The 14,743-nt window shown below is 34.1% G+C and overlaps 1 protein-coding gene across 13 annotated transcripts in view; it reads right to left on the bottom strand.

The window, feature by feature from the left end:
* Positions 1-14,743, bottom strand: part of LOC574669 (rho guanine nucleotide exchange factor 28) — a 195,924-nt gene that overhangs the window by 19,289 nt on the left and 161,892 nt on the right. For 12 of the 13 annotated variants that reach the window (XM_030977381.1, XM_030977376.1, XM_030977373.1 and 9 more), the window contains 4 exons: positions 12,129-12,182; positions 6,117-6,173; positions 3,572-3,719; positions 1,958-2,009 (listed from right to left, as the gene is read on the bottom strand). In XM_030977381.1, the coding sequence (XP_030833241.1) occupies positions 1,958-2,009; positions 3,572-3,719; positions 6,117-6,173; positions 12,129-12,182 (311 nt within the window). The remainder of the gene's footprint in view (positions 1-1,957; positions 2,010-3,571; positions 3,720-6,116; positions 6,174-12,128; positions 12,183-14,743) is intronic. The other variant, XM_030977378.1, reaches the window with a different exon arrangement.

Below are 14,743 nucleotides of genomic sequence, written 5' to 3'. Positions count from 1 at the left end.
AGCACACCAAACAAAAGGGGGCACAAGAAATATGTCCCTTTCAGAATAAAATGATTAAAATATATGATTTTGTCAAATGGACATATATAATTCCTTCATAATATTAAAATATCTGTCTATTTCTAACAAACTAAAATATGGCTAGGTGCACCAACAAGCTAGAGGTGGGAGGCAAGTTAATCAATCACTATTTTCTCCTCATAAAAGTCTATAAAATAACAAATATCAGATTTCAAGAGTAAAGTCATGTTCTTTGTCAATGCTGAAAACTGAGTAGCTGAAATGCTAGCTTTTGTTTGACCTTGTCTTGACCTTGTGGGGTCACATATGCAGGGCTGTATATTCCCAATGGTCTAATAAATATGTGTATGTGGGGAAATGGGAAAGCATTCAAATATGTACAATTTTTTTTAAGGGAAAGCAATTAAACTTGGCAATTCAATTTACGTGGTTACTTATTAACAAGGCCTTTACTTAGTATTCAAAAGAAAAAGAAATGAGTTGATGTGATTTGACAAAAACAAAACAAATACTCTGTAAATTATGGGGGCATGAAATGGCAAACAGAAATATCTTTATAAAGGCTCAATTGTGGTTAAATCATAAGCAATCCCATAAAGAAAATAATTACACCTATTAAAGAAAGAATGAATAGCAAGAAATTGTTTGTTGTACCACAAACAGTACCAATGTTCCAATTTTGTATATAAGAATAAAATTAAATCTCAAAGCTTGATTGATTAAACGAGCGCAGCATTAATAAAAATTAATTTAAAAGCAAAAAGAATTACATACTTCCTTTGATCTTCAGCGTCACATTAATTTTTTTAGTTTACAAAATAAAAAGTGTTTTTGTTGGACTAGAAGTCTGTACAAAAATCTAAATTCTAGATTTATTCACACATTTTTCATCTATTGGCCTGTACATTCACAAGTAGTTTGAAAACATGTTTGCCTTATAACATCAGTGATAAGCAGTGGGGTAACAAATGCACAGTTGCACAGTTAAATCGCTAACAAGCTGAGCATTATGCATTGTACAATTCTCAACAACAAAAAGTTGTTAAAGTTTGGCTACAGGCACTGACAATGCAGAATGAAAATACTTTTTTTTTTAAAGGAACTCTCAGAGTTCAACGAGTGAAGTTAAAGATAAAGACCAGCTCTGGTCATGCGATTGCATTGTGAAAGAAACGTTGTGGAATCGATCAGAAAAGGTTGATCATCTAGCATATAAGTATTGGTGTGTACTGCAAGGTTCTGAAATCATCAAAATGATAAGAAATTTGGCCCAGTCTTGGTAAAGTTACAAGCACTGTTCACAGAAAGAGGTATATGGGACTATGCGACACGTGCGTTATATCTATCAGGTCCAAATAGATATAATAATGTACCAAATATATCAATTAGTAGGTGGTTTCTCTGCAAAATTTGTATGATCAAGTATTAGTCAAAACATATTCTTTCACATGATTGGTAATAAGAGCTTCTATTTAATTTTTTGAGAGGGGGAGGTTTCCAAAACTGGTCTTTACCTTTAAACACAGTAGAAATTACAGCAGCCAAGTGTTCTATGTAGTATCTGATTTCTAGCTCTGATCTTAGGGAGTTTACAATCCATATCAAATGAGTGAAAATTTGAAAAAGATATATACCCCTGCTATGAAAAACAAGATTTCTGTGAGCTACATTTAGGTTCTTTGTCTGGTTTTGTTTGGCTGTATTTTTTGGGTCTGTGTCACACTTTACTGATTTTATAGGTTAAATACTCATTAAAAGTATTTCATACTGTCAGTTCAGAGCAAGAAAATTCTGGCCTGGCAATACCATAAATTGTGGTAGGCTGAACAGTGGTATTTAAAGTAATAATGCCTGCATGATTTCAGTAGATCCCTATAATTGTATGACAGGTGGATCAGAGAAGGAGGGGGGAGGGGAGGGTCTAGGGTTGACTTACCAAAGATGACATCTTGGCGTTTAATTTCCTTGCTACTCATCTTCCTCATCGTCTATAATAAGAAATAGAAGGAAGAACAAATATCAAATTAGAGGTTAATTTCAAGGAATGTGGTAACTCCTGTCACTTTACTTCACTGGAATTCCACACAGAATTTCCTGTACACTATAATGTAAGTACACATACATGTATTTAATTTCTTCTCCCATGAACCAGAAAAGGAGGCTGTTTCATTATTCAATGTTATAATTTAATTTTTTTAAACATAGAGTTTATGCCTTTCTGGCTCTTAGCAGAAAGCATGGTAAAGACCAGAAAGGTGTTAGCTCTATTTAACAACAGAACTCTCTTCCACTGACTCTCGGCAAATAGTAAATGAATACCCTTGCTACCAGTATTATTTTCACCAATACTACTACATCCTCTATTCCGATTACCACTTTTACATATTGCTTTCCTTACATTACACAAAGAATCACACGTAATGAAATATAACGTATTCAGTCACAAACAAAAATGAGACATTTAGCTCACAAAAAGTGCACTCAACCAAAACACTGACAATCATTCTTGTCATAATTCAAGAAATTACCTGCATGATGGCTAGGATGACAAAGAGGTACCGCTATCTACGCTACAGGCACTCAGTATCTATATCCAAACCTGCTTTGAATCTTCCCCTAGCCTTCCAAACATGTTCCCCTCCCATATGTGAGAGATATAAATGTAGACTCTAATTTGAGTTTGAGTCACATAAGATCTCATATCTTCCTCACTCATGCCCTGACCTAGATTATCATATTAAGAGAGGGGTTTATAAGTCTCCAAGTTTCCAAGTCATTAGACGGGTCTACGGCTTATCTCATTCAAGCACGCATCAAGGCCTCCGACTATGTTCCTTTACACAATTTTTTTAAAATATAAATCTATCTATTTTGCTTATTTTGTTCTTTCTGACTGATGGATACAGTCAAGACAGAATTGACCATATGAAGGGATGTGGCATATTATTGCCTGACTTTTTAAAATACATACGTACATGTATATAAATATATATTACTGACAATATTATTTTCTTCAATATCACAGAATTTACCTTTGTAGACACCTATGAATTTCAAGTAATGCAATAAATAAATACAAAATATAGCTGACTAAAAATTCAATGGATACATTGTATCACTACAAAAATGACAGTGCTAGTTTTAAGATTATGAAGGAAGTTTCATATACTCAAAGGGGAAATACTATATATTATTACAAAAGAAATGTTGTAGGTGTTCCATCAATTTAGAAGTAGAAGTAGTACAAGTAGTGGAAGTATATAAGCAGAGATAACAGCAATGAGTAGAAAGAAAGAAGTATGAACCAAATAATAAATAACCAGATAGATACCTGTATATGATATTACAGAAGGTCAAAGGTGAGCTTACCATCATGAAACTTCATGAAAACACTTTTGTAGAAGTATTGAGATAAATGGACTAACACGTACTAGTATTTAGTATTCCATCCCTGTAAAGCTATCATGTCAATGATCGCAGACAGGGCCAATGGATAACTACAAAGGTCAAAGGTCAAAGGTCAAAGGTCAAATATTAAAGGTGCGCTTACCTTCTTCTCTGCCATGACACTCCATGATTCTGGTTCCGGTCCCTGAGTGACCAAGTCTTCATCATCCATGAACTCCCATGTCTCCGTGGACGTACAAACCTCGTCCACCAACGACTCCACCGAATAACTGATGTTGTTGTTTCCAAGTCTGAAGATTGTAAATTAGAAGTAAAGTTTTAAGAACAAGTAGAAAGTTAAATAATCACAAAAATGAATCGCTTGTAGCTCTTTAAATTACTAACAATTAGACGTTGTGGATCTTCACAAGGCTGAAGATTGTAAAAGAGAATGAACAGTATCGGACAAAGAAGAATGTCCTAAATAATCACAAAGTGAATTACTAGTTGCTCCCACACAGACAAGTGAGCAGTCGAGGTGGCACCTTTCAACTACTTCTGAAGCATTATTACTTACAAAATTGATTTAAGTGATCATTTTCACAAAATAATCTTTCGCTCATACCAATAGTATGGATTAAAACCAATAAAAATATAATAACAAACAACTGAAAAATTGCTACAATCCTTTGTGATAACGAAAGTTTTTTGAAAAGTAGCTTCTTGGAATGGCAAAAACAAGAGTAATACATGAAATTCATTTTACCAATCACGTCTCTTACGTTCTTGTATCTGTTTTATAGTATACAATAGTCATTTTTAGTCTATCCTTAGAGCTACACAGTGTATTAGAATGGTCTGGCAGTGCAAAGTTATAAATGATGCATGTCAACGATTTGATTATTGTATTTGCGTGAGTTTTATTGGCAAAACAGATTTACAGTCGATCTGTACCCTCTGAGCAAATATTGATTCAGTTTACAAAATCTGATGACCATGCGAGTCTTTTAGATCATAAATACAGCCATACAATGTAATTCTTATCATGTCAATTTTATCTTTTCCAAGTATCACATTTTTACTTTTTATCAATGCAGGCGGATACAATTCAATAATATCTGGATTAAATATAATCCTATACTTCCCTTCATATAGATAAATCAATAATACTATATGTAAACAAACAATAAGTTTTATTATGCTTTTTTAATAACAGCTTTCATAACACAAATCCTATGAAAATCATTTCATACAAATGTTGAAATATATGTGCTGTAGAGTACGCACACATTCTGATTTAAATTTGTTTTGTATTAATTATGTATGATGCTATGCCAGGCAAACTCTTAGCATTGACACTCTACTCTTTGGAAATTAAATTAATCTCTCATTATTTTAAAGGAGGAAATTTTTTTAATGTGCATTTTCTAGTGTTAATGTTCCATTTTAATGCTTGTTTACTCTGTCTATCTAATCGCTTTTTATACAGTCCAAAGATGATTCTAATAAGCACTATATAAAAACTGAGTATTATTATTATTTATTATTATTATGATTTTATGAGTATACTATCTGTAAGGCCCCACATTAAGTTTGCTTTCAAACTTTGCTGCACTTGTGTAAATATCACAATGTAAAGGAAAGGCTTAAAAGTGATAATAATAATTTGATGCCAACACACCCCTGTAGGATGTAGTTTATTGCATATTAATTGCTTTACAATCGCTATTAAAGCCAAAATCTAGAAAACTCAACTCAGCAGATTGTCTGGCAATGTCTTTACTCTAATTCTGTTACTCCATTCTTTGAGAATGAAACTTTTGATCTCAATACATAAGTACTGTATAGTGTATTTATCTTTGATTTAATTTTTGTATTGAAAAAAAAGTTCTCAAACGTAAAGTATTATCAAAATGTATTATCAATATGGATTAACTTTCATGATAGTACTCTTGGTACGTTATTTACTGAGATGTAAGACATATATGCAATATGAAGAAATGTATTACAGAATTGAAGAGAGATATAGAAATGGAATACGTAGTATAATGGATATTCAAACAAAAACAGCACATTTTCAAATTGGTAATTACTGAACCGTGTATGTCCAGAACAGCTTATGTCAAACATGTCATTATATCTTTGCATGGAGTTTCAGGAACAAAGATCAAAGGAATTTAAAGAATGTCAAATATGAATCAGTTTGAAACATATCTGTTTTGTTATCACAATAAGGCAAGTATAATGGTTCTATTCAGACATTAACATCCGTGTACGAATCAATGTAAAAATATGTCTGGCATGCTTTATGCTGTCCTTTCATTCAAATTTTTTAATAACAAATAATTCATAAACAAATCGTACAATAACTGTGAGTCATTACAAATCTATTATAAGAATGTATTCCAGTACATCAATCAACTTTGGTTTTATAATGGCTTAGAATTTCAAGAGAATTTTAAATTTCAAAGCTATTTTTAATTCATTTTAAAGGCTACTGTATGTTTGAAATTACTGTTGAAATATATATCAAATGATAGATATATTCATGTATAGTTTTCTCACCATTCTCTATATATTTGGCTTGAACAAAGGTTAATTGGAACTATGTATTCTGGAAAAACCGATTTATTGAATACACTGCTTAGTATATCAGTATCACAATAACAGTACCTTTATAAAGAGAATATAAGATTTAAATAGCTTACCCAGTCTTTGGAGGGCTTCCTGGTCCGCCATCATTCTCCTCATTCTCTTCAATAGTCCTGCCAATACCAAGGGTAGCAATGTTATCAAAAGAAAACGAGAGACGGTGTGAAAGCTTCGGCACTCTCAACATGGTGGTGACTTATACCATACAGGTGGACAGGGCAGGGGAACAATGTGATAGAACTATCAAATAGAGGGGTGTCAAAATGATCAGTAAACTCAGCCACTTATCCACAAACCATTAGATAGATTCATATCCAACTGTCAGTGATTCAAGTACGGTACCACAGTAGGTTTTAAATTTACACATTAAGTCCTTCATTAAAAACAGACGATTGTCAAAGTTAAGGATATACGTTTTTTTCGCTATTGGTAGATACAGTGCAAGTATGTGAACCTTAATACAAGCGCACACTTCAATGTGTTTGTTGCGGATCGTTTCGACGCTGATTATCAGAGATGTTCATGCCAAGCGATGTTGACAGGGCAAGCCGTTTAATTCCGAATTAGAGTCTTGAAACAAATATTTGTGAGAGCGTAGATAGCCTTTCCAACACAATGATGAATGTGGATTGAATTGGTTGAGATCCAGTGAGTCGCACACAGATTAGAGGGTGTTAGTTTATTGTACTCTGGCTCGATTTGTGTAGTTTGCATCAACATTAACTCCAGCTAATGACAAGTCTTGATCTTCATTGGTATTCCTGTATTGATGACGATTAACAATGGTGAGATGCAGCTTAGACTTATCCACTTGTTTCTAGTATGGAAGTGATATCCAGAGTTATAATCCAAGTATAGTCCAATAGTGAGAGGGAGCTTGAGTATTACGCTGAAGAATTGACAAAAGGTTTCTTCCAAACATGTCCGTAGATATACATGTACAAGTATATCTAGCTATAGTGAGAAAAACAACTTGCTGATTTACGACCAAAGTTTTCCCAAACTGAAAATACCACATCCTCTACATCAAAATAGAATAAATTCTTTGATAAATATAAAATCTGTGAACTGTTTTCATGGCACAGTGGGACAGCATTCTAATAAGGCACTGAAGCATCACAATTATTTCTGGTCTTTATCACCACACCATATTCAGCAGCATTGTTCGCAAAATCCTCAGAAAAATGTAATTTTACAATTCCCTTCTTTGCAACAGTGATGGTCGGGCAGTGCCTTAGATAGGCATCATACTCCACAATGGGGAGCATAACTCAATAAAGAAACACAATATGAAGCAGTTGCAATCAGATACAGAATGAGGTACTTGGGATCACAAAGGTTTACGTTTCATCTGGGACTAGATCAAGCGCTCCATCTAGAATGAGTTGCAAGTCAGCAACCTATTGCCTCCACCGTCAGAGCTGTCATAAAACTCAGAGAAAAATGACAAATCAGCAAGGCAGAGTATTGTTTCTCTTTTCACCTGCACACTTTACTGAACTAGCTCGTTGTAGGTCCATAGTCCGGCTAACTTTCAAGGAACGTCGGCTCATTTGGCTGTCCTTAATTTTCCCCTTTTCAGAACAAAAACAGAAGAGAAGAAACCCAATCTGCAGGATCCTGTGTCACTTTTTATAAACTTGCTGGCTAGACCACAAACCATTGCTACAGCTTCGTGTGAAAGGCATGTAACATTAGTTGGTTGTTCTTTCCTGTGCTAGTTGGTCCATGGTTATTCTTTACTTGTTGTATCCATTGACTAGCTATAACCCTACCAGGAGCTTTAGGGATTTGTCGCAATTAATCACGATCATATTCCATCTCTTTTCATTGAAATTCAGTCACTGATTGAGCAGCCGTCAAAGGTTAACATATTTTAAAACTCAGAAAAGAGTAATTTTTCACTTACTTTTAGTGATAAATGATATTTAAATCTAACGAGATTGCTTTTTGAGATTGATCTTTGCTTAGAGCAAAGTCTTTAGAAAATAAACGCCCCTTAATTTCCGGTTTGTTTTATGATAAAAATATGATATGGCATGATAAATACATACTAGATCATGCCAATAAATGTCCTTTTATCTTCATTCAATGAAAAGAGGTCTAAACAAACATTCATAGATTTGGCATCCGCTTATCAAACATTTTTTTTGACTGATGAGGTCAAGTAAAGTTGTGTTTGGTTGTTCGACCATATTAACACAATCAGTCTTGCGGCAATAGGCACATAATTCATTGGAAAAAGGAAAGAATGGATCTTCGGTCCCTTTCATATGTGTGTGTAGACTGAAAACAGATTGCTACTTTAAGTGGCTGAGCTTAGCTGAGTAATCAATTTGAAATATTCCCTCTTTTGATAAGTTATAACATACAAGTATTTACATATTATTGTAAATACTTGTATGTTATAACTTATCAAAAACACAGAACACAATATCTTTCAAGGAGCAGTTGGGGGGGGGGGTATAAAATAAGTAGTGTATTCTAATTATTATTTTCACATTCATTTGAAAAAACTTTGAAATGGAGCTCATAGTCCTCAATAATTTACAAGCACATTCAGACTTCTGTGTCTGTCTCATGAAATCCAAGTTGTGAAATTAACACACGTTTAAATGAAATGTCAGTCAACTTCATCGACCAAACGAGTCAGTCAAGCAACATGTCATGAACACATACACATTCTATTCTATACATGTAGCTCAATGAAAAATGAAGGCAGTACATGTAGGAGTAGAGCTTTTATCATCTACTGACAGCCAGAATGGAAGCAACTCACACTCTTCTGACTTTCAACCAACAAGATAATTTCTTGGCCATCTCAATTCATTATGGCTTGAGAAACGGTCATTTTCATAAATAATAATTTGATTATTCATAGAAATATTACCAACATATCAAAAAAAAAGGCGTAATTCACAAACAGCATGCAGCACATTATTACCTCATTAAAATGACAATCAAGCAGTAAATTATAATCAGACAGGGCATCATTTCTATTAATTCATAGACATATAGGTGCGTATTACATTATTTACTTTAGGCAAACTTTTACCTTTCATATCATAGGCAGAAAAACAAATTCTATAGTGCATGACTATAGTACAATAAAATGTAAACAAATAATTTATTTTGTACAGTGAATATTGAAATTCCCTGAATAAAGGCAAACAAATATTGACCAATAAAAAAATTGAGACAAATACAGGATTCCAGTCTGATATCACTATGGGATTGCATAAAAACAGAGACATCGCATTTATAGCAAACATCTAGTATCAACAGAATGTAAATAATGGTGATACTATCATTGCCCTTCTTACATAACAACGAAAATAAGATTAAAAATAAAATGCAGAAAGCCAAATCATAGACCTGCTAAGAATCAAAAGGGGGCATGGAGGCGTAATGTAACAAGTGGTGCTGCAAAGTAGGAAAGCTGTTCCACAAGCAAACGATGTGCAGTATTAAATTGCATGCATTGTCAAACTATTAAAGCAGTCATGTGCAAAACATTAGCATGATATAGAAAATAAGAATTGTATATATAAAATTCTTAAATATGAGCTCAAGTTTTACTAATGGTACGATATCATTATGAAAGACATGTTCTACAATGCTTTCTTTAATATGATGTTGATACATTTCATATGAATGTATATACTAGAATATTTAATGCTGGAAAAATGATATGAAAATGACATACCGACTATATAAGTCAAAAGCACAAACTTAATCTGGTCACAAAATTCTTGGAAATAATAATTAAGGCATTGCCACTCTATCAATTTTTTCTTTAACCTTTTGACATGTCTCAATACAACTCAAAGCAGTTTCGGGAAGTGAACCTTTTCAAAACATAGTCAGAAGTTGACCTAGCGCAACCCCCCCCCCCCCCCTCCCCCACCTTAACTGAGCCATAATTTGGCAGACACAAAATCTCCTCAATAACCCATCTATTAAAAGCAATGACCCATTCCAAATATTTAGAGTGAGGACGAATTTTGATGGTCAATATCTTGGATCCATTTCAAGAAGGTAGGCTATTCCTTACAGGGCTTACAGATTTGACAGAGTCTGAACCTGCTGCACTGTGGTACATACTATCTAAAGTAAATGTCAACATTGGACAAAAGCTACCCAGGTAGACTGGTAGGGGTTGGTTTCTATGACATCTCATCAAAGAATTTCAAAAATGTCTCTAGACTGGTAAATCTTATCGTTAATTACCCAGCTCTAATCTGGTTATCGGAACTACTTCTGTATCAAGAATGCAACGTGGTTACCATGTAGCAGACATAAACAAAAACAAAAAACAATGGTTCAATCGCAGTTGGGTAATTAAAGGTCATATTATGATGCGGTCAGCCCCATGACTGGAATTCTTAAATGTTCTACTTGGAAAAACTTGTAAACTGCATTCTTTATTATAAGGTCATCTTAATATAGTGATCTGCCAATAATCTAAATACCTTATAAACTGTTGTTTTGTTTTGTTTTTTAATCTAATTAGCAAATTAAGAATGGCCAAAGAATGTATGGTATAGATAATTTGATTATAAAGTGACGTATGTAGGGCTACTATTCATAGATCTGCAATGAATTGGAAGTATAAATGATTTGGTAGTATAATTTCCTTGAAGCAACGTCTATTGACATAATACACAAAATACCCCATACTTCAAGTGGATTTTGATAGCTTTCTATTAACCTCAATCCTGGCAAAATGCAAATAACTAAGAAAAACAAACTGGGATTTTCATTTTTGACATTGATATTAAAAACGGCAAAACCATGCAATAATTAGCAAATATACATGCCAAAAACAAACCAAATTGCAATTAATAAGAAAAAATACACACTGTTATTACTATTCATTTTAAAACAAAGGTGGTAATATTCTACTTATTTTCTAGTGCATATTTAGCCTAAATAATGTCAATACCACCACCCTACCCCCTAACATAATACCCCTAGCCCTTGATATTTTCATGGGAGTTCAAAAAAGCTAGCTTCAAGATTCAAGACATATCAAATGTACATAACAATTAAACATCCCAAATTGCATACCTTTATATTTCTTTACACTTATTGCTAATAAGGTCTTTTTCTTCTTCATATCTATTATACTAAAGACAAATCTATTACCTAAACAATAATTAACCATGATACCGCTCTGTGCAATATTTTAATATAACCTGTGGCTTCCAATAAAACCTCATAAATGTAACAAACGTCAAATGCACGTAATACAAGAGTGAACAATATTGCTGAATATTCATAAGTGTATACAATCACACAGACAACAAATAACAATCTTACAAACAGCGAGCAAAAACAATTGTTTGTATCATCAAGAGAGACATTGAGAGACAGAAAGGCATTACCAGTAACTAAATACTTTCAACACAGACTTAAGCATCCTTCTGACTCTCAACGAATGACAATGATTTACGACACAAATGAGTGACAATCATCATGCTTGACAGACAGGTTACATCTTCTCATGATAAGAATATTCTAAGCATTTTGATATTGCTATGACAATACATATGTATATGAATGAGAACAATGGCTACTATAGCTGCACTAAGAGAAACTTTGGGGAAATGTAGCCTGGCTTTCAAGGAATTCAGTATTATTTAGGGTGAACAATACTTTTGTTTTCATTCATGAGATCTCTTTAAGTATTTACTGTTGTGAAAGTTATAATTATTTCCAGTCATTGTTAAGTAATCAAAGTTTTTTGATGCTCTTCTCTCCAGAGCGATCTTCAAGCTATCCAGGTTAAATCTACCAACCAGTATTTATTTAAATATCATCAATTTCAATGAACATTTCAAAGGACATTCCTTGTGTCCATTCTCATCTGTAATACTTTGTTTACTCTTCCTATCTGCTTAATAAAAACAAAATAATATAAAATAGTATTAAAAGGGGAGCAGTAAGAGTCGAAAGCCAGATTACATTAAAAGGGGTTGATATTTACATGCAGGGATGCACATTCACAGACTATGGAGACACATTCAAATATAAGACTAGGTATAGGCATGCCTAGAAGGACTTACTTGACCCCCAATTTAATGGCGACTCTGTTCCAATGCCACTTGCCCAGCTCAATACTGGTTCAGGGGGCAGGGATGGAATGGATGGAGGAAAGGGGTGGGGCCAAGTGAGGATGGAGGTGGAGCCAAATAAGAATGGGCGTGGCGAGTGATGGTCAGAGAGCAGAAGGAGATTTTGTTGAAGGGGTGTGAGAGCGGTGGAAATGTTTGGATCAATTTGTGTGGGGGGGGGGGGGGTGTAGAGAAGTAGTATTGAGGGCAGCGGGTGGAGAAATAGGGGGAGATGGGAGGGGGAGAAAAGTGGGGACAATACACGGAAATAGGTTAATACTACAGTTAAAGTGTAATCTACTGCATATGGTTAGTCAACTGTAAATAGGCCTAGATATGGCTGCAGATGTACGAAACAAATATGTCTTTAAGCTACATACATGTGTAGTGACAAGGCATTACATATAACCCTAGATTCATAGGAACATTAGTTGTATCATTTCTTGTTAACCGGTGTTTTAACCATGTACCATCGTAGAGATGATGAAACAATATTGACAGAAACACTAAAATGACACTGAATGCCTACTGAGCTCATCTGTGTGAAATTCCAGAAGCATTTCTCTTCATTTTGTGACACCTTAACCTTCATCAACATCTTAATCCTAAGGTACTATTCTCTGCACACTTAGCACTTATACGGTTTAAGTAAAATCCAATCATTATTTTTATTCTCTTTTATCGAACACCACATTCCACTCACAACCCCAATCCAGCCACTGGCATGATTAATCACAACTAACAATTATAACAGATGTCGTCAGCAACGAACGAGCCTCTAAAAGTTCAACGTTCCATGATCCGACTGTTCCACCACCTAACCTAACCATCACACATCAACTCAATCAATTGACAAATTAATGTAATAATACATGTACACACCAAACTGGTGCCAAAACCCAGTAGGCGCGGTAAGTGAATTATGACTAAGATTGAGGAAAGGAGTGTGGAATTCACTTGCTGCGTGATATTTGTGAGAGAGGCGTTAACTGCGGGGTTCCTAATTAGCATCCATGTTTCATTCGGTGTGAATTTCAATGTTGATATGCGCAATTGGGAATGAGATGACATCATGTAATGGTTTGAAAAATGCAATTTTGCTTTGTCGACATACATTTACCTAACGTAAATACAACATTAAAAAATGCATTTTTAGCAAGAAACAGACATTTCTGCCTTTTTATAGCATTTTCCTTTTTGATTCTATCAACAGTATTGTCTGATTTTGATCGTTTTCATAAGGTCATGTTGTTATTGTGAGCATTTTCAAAGAATTTCCACAATAATCGATGCCAATGGCAAAACATTCAATGCAAGAATGGTTCATAAACTATTCAAAATCTCTTGGCAAGTACCCAAACTATGTTAAATGGAGAGGGGTTTTGCCTTTCCCGATCGGGAAACACGACTATCCTGCCACCGGTTTGGCAAACGAATCACAAGTAATTCTGACTAACTCACAGACGGAATTCTCTCATTTCGACGAAACAGGCAATGACATATTACTTGCTTGATTGCTCATCACCGCCTAAGAGATTCTTTTTGCCCCCTCTTCTCGTTTCCCTTGCCTCCCTCTCATTTTATTTTGGTTTATTTTGTGTGTGTGATGCATAGGCATGAGATGAGGTTTTGTTTCTAGTACCCTTAATATAGTTTTCATCCTTTTCATCCCACACCGCAATTCAGAAATAGATTTTTTTTTAAATACTTGTGCCAGGCAATATTAGTTATAGCCTTGGCAACTTAAAATAAAATATTGCCTACTGAATTTGGTCTCTGACTCATTGAAAAGATTTCTAAACTGATGCTGAGGAAAGTTATGAATGAAATACATAAGAAGTTAATTGTATAGCTGGCCAAGTAAGTGACTTGATAAAAATGAAGAAAAAAAAGTCCTAATCAAAGCAAGAGATTTGATCAGTTACTATACTGAAAAAAGATGTACATTGATGAAAATGAGAAAATAATGTATGAGACTATCTAAAGTCTTAGCTATTTAAAAACTGCAAGGTCTTTTCTTTCTTTTTCTCTCTGTAAAAATAGCATGTTAGCAAATATGATGGAATGATAGAGAGAAAGAACAAAGTGAGAGCAACAGAGATGAGGTGTGCATTTGGTTTGATGGTTGTATACAAAGCTAGCATCATCTCTCATGTACAGTACATCTGAAAACATGATGACCCATGTCTTCAGAGTTTAGTAAATCAATATAAACTGAAGTTGAATATAATACCGGTACTTGAAGTTACATAACACACCCATCAAGTCACTCGTCTTTTAGCATCCTATATTCTTATGTAATACTATTATTCACTAAAAAACAAGTACTGGTAGTATCTCCCTCCCAAATAAAATTCAAAATTGATCAAACAATATTAAAAAACAGTCACAAGAAATTCCAGATACAACTCCACTCTGAAGTGAAATACATAATTCAAGTTGTCATTTTGCTCAAAGCAAAGTAATCCACCATAAGTGAGAAAAGAAAAGCCTACGGTATATCACCTGTCAAAGTTCAACTACATAACTACAAACATGTCAATAATGTTAAGCTGCTATGTTAATAG

The sequence above is a fragment of the Strongylocentrotus purpuratus genome, unplaced genomic scaffold (genome assembly GCF_000002235.5).
Source record: "Strongylocentrotus purpuratus isolate Spur 01 unplaced genomic scaffold, Spur_5.0 spur5_scaffold_9, whole genome shotgun sequence".
Classification (NCBI taxonomy): domain Eukaryota; kingdom Metazoa; phylum Echinodermata; class Echinoidea; order Camarodonta; family Strongylocentrotidae; genus Strongylocentrotus; species Strongylocentrotus purpuratus.
This window is presented reverse-complemented; position numbering and strand designations above follow the sequence as displayed.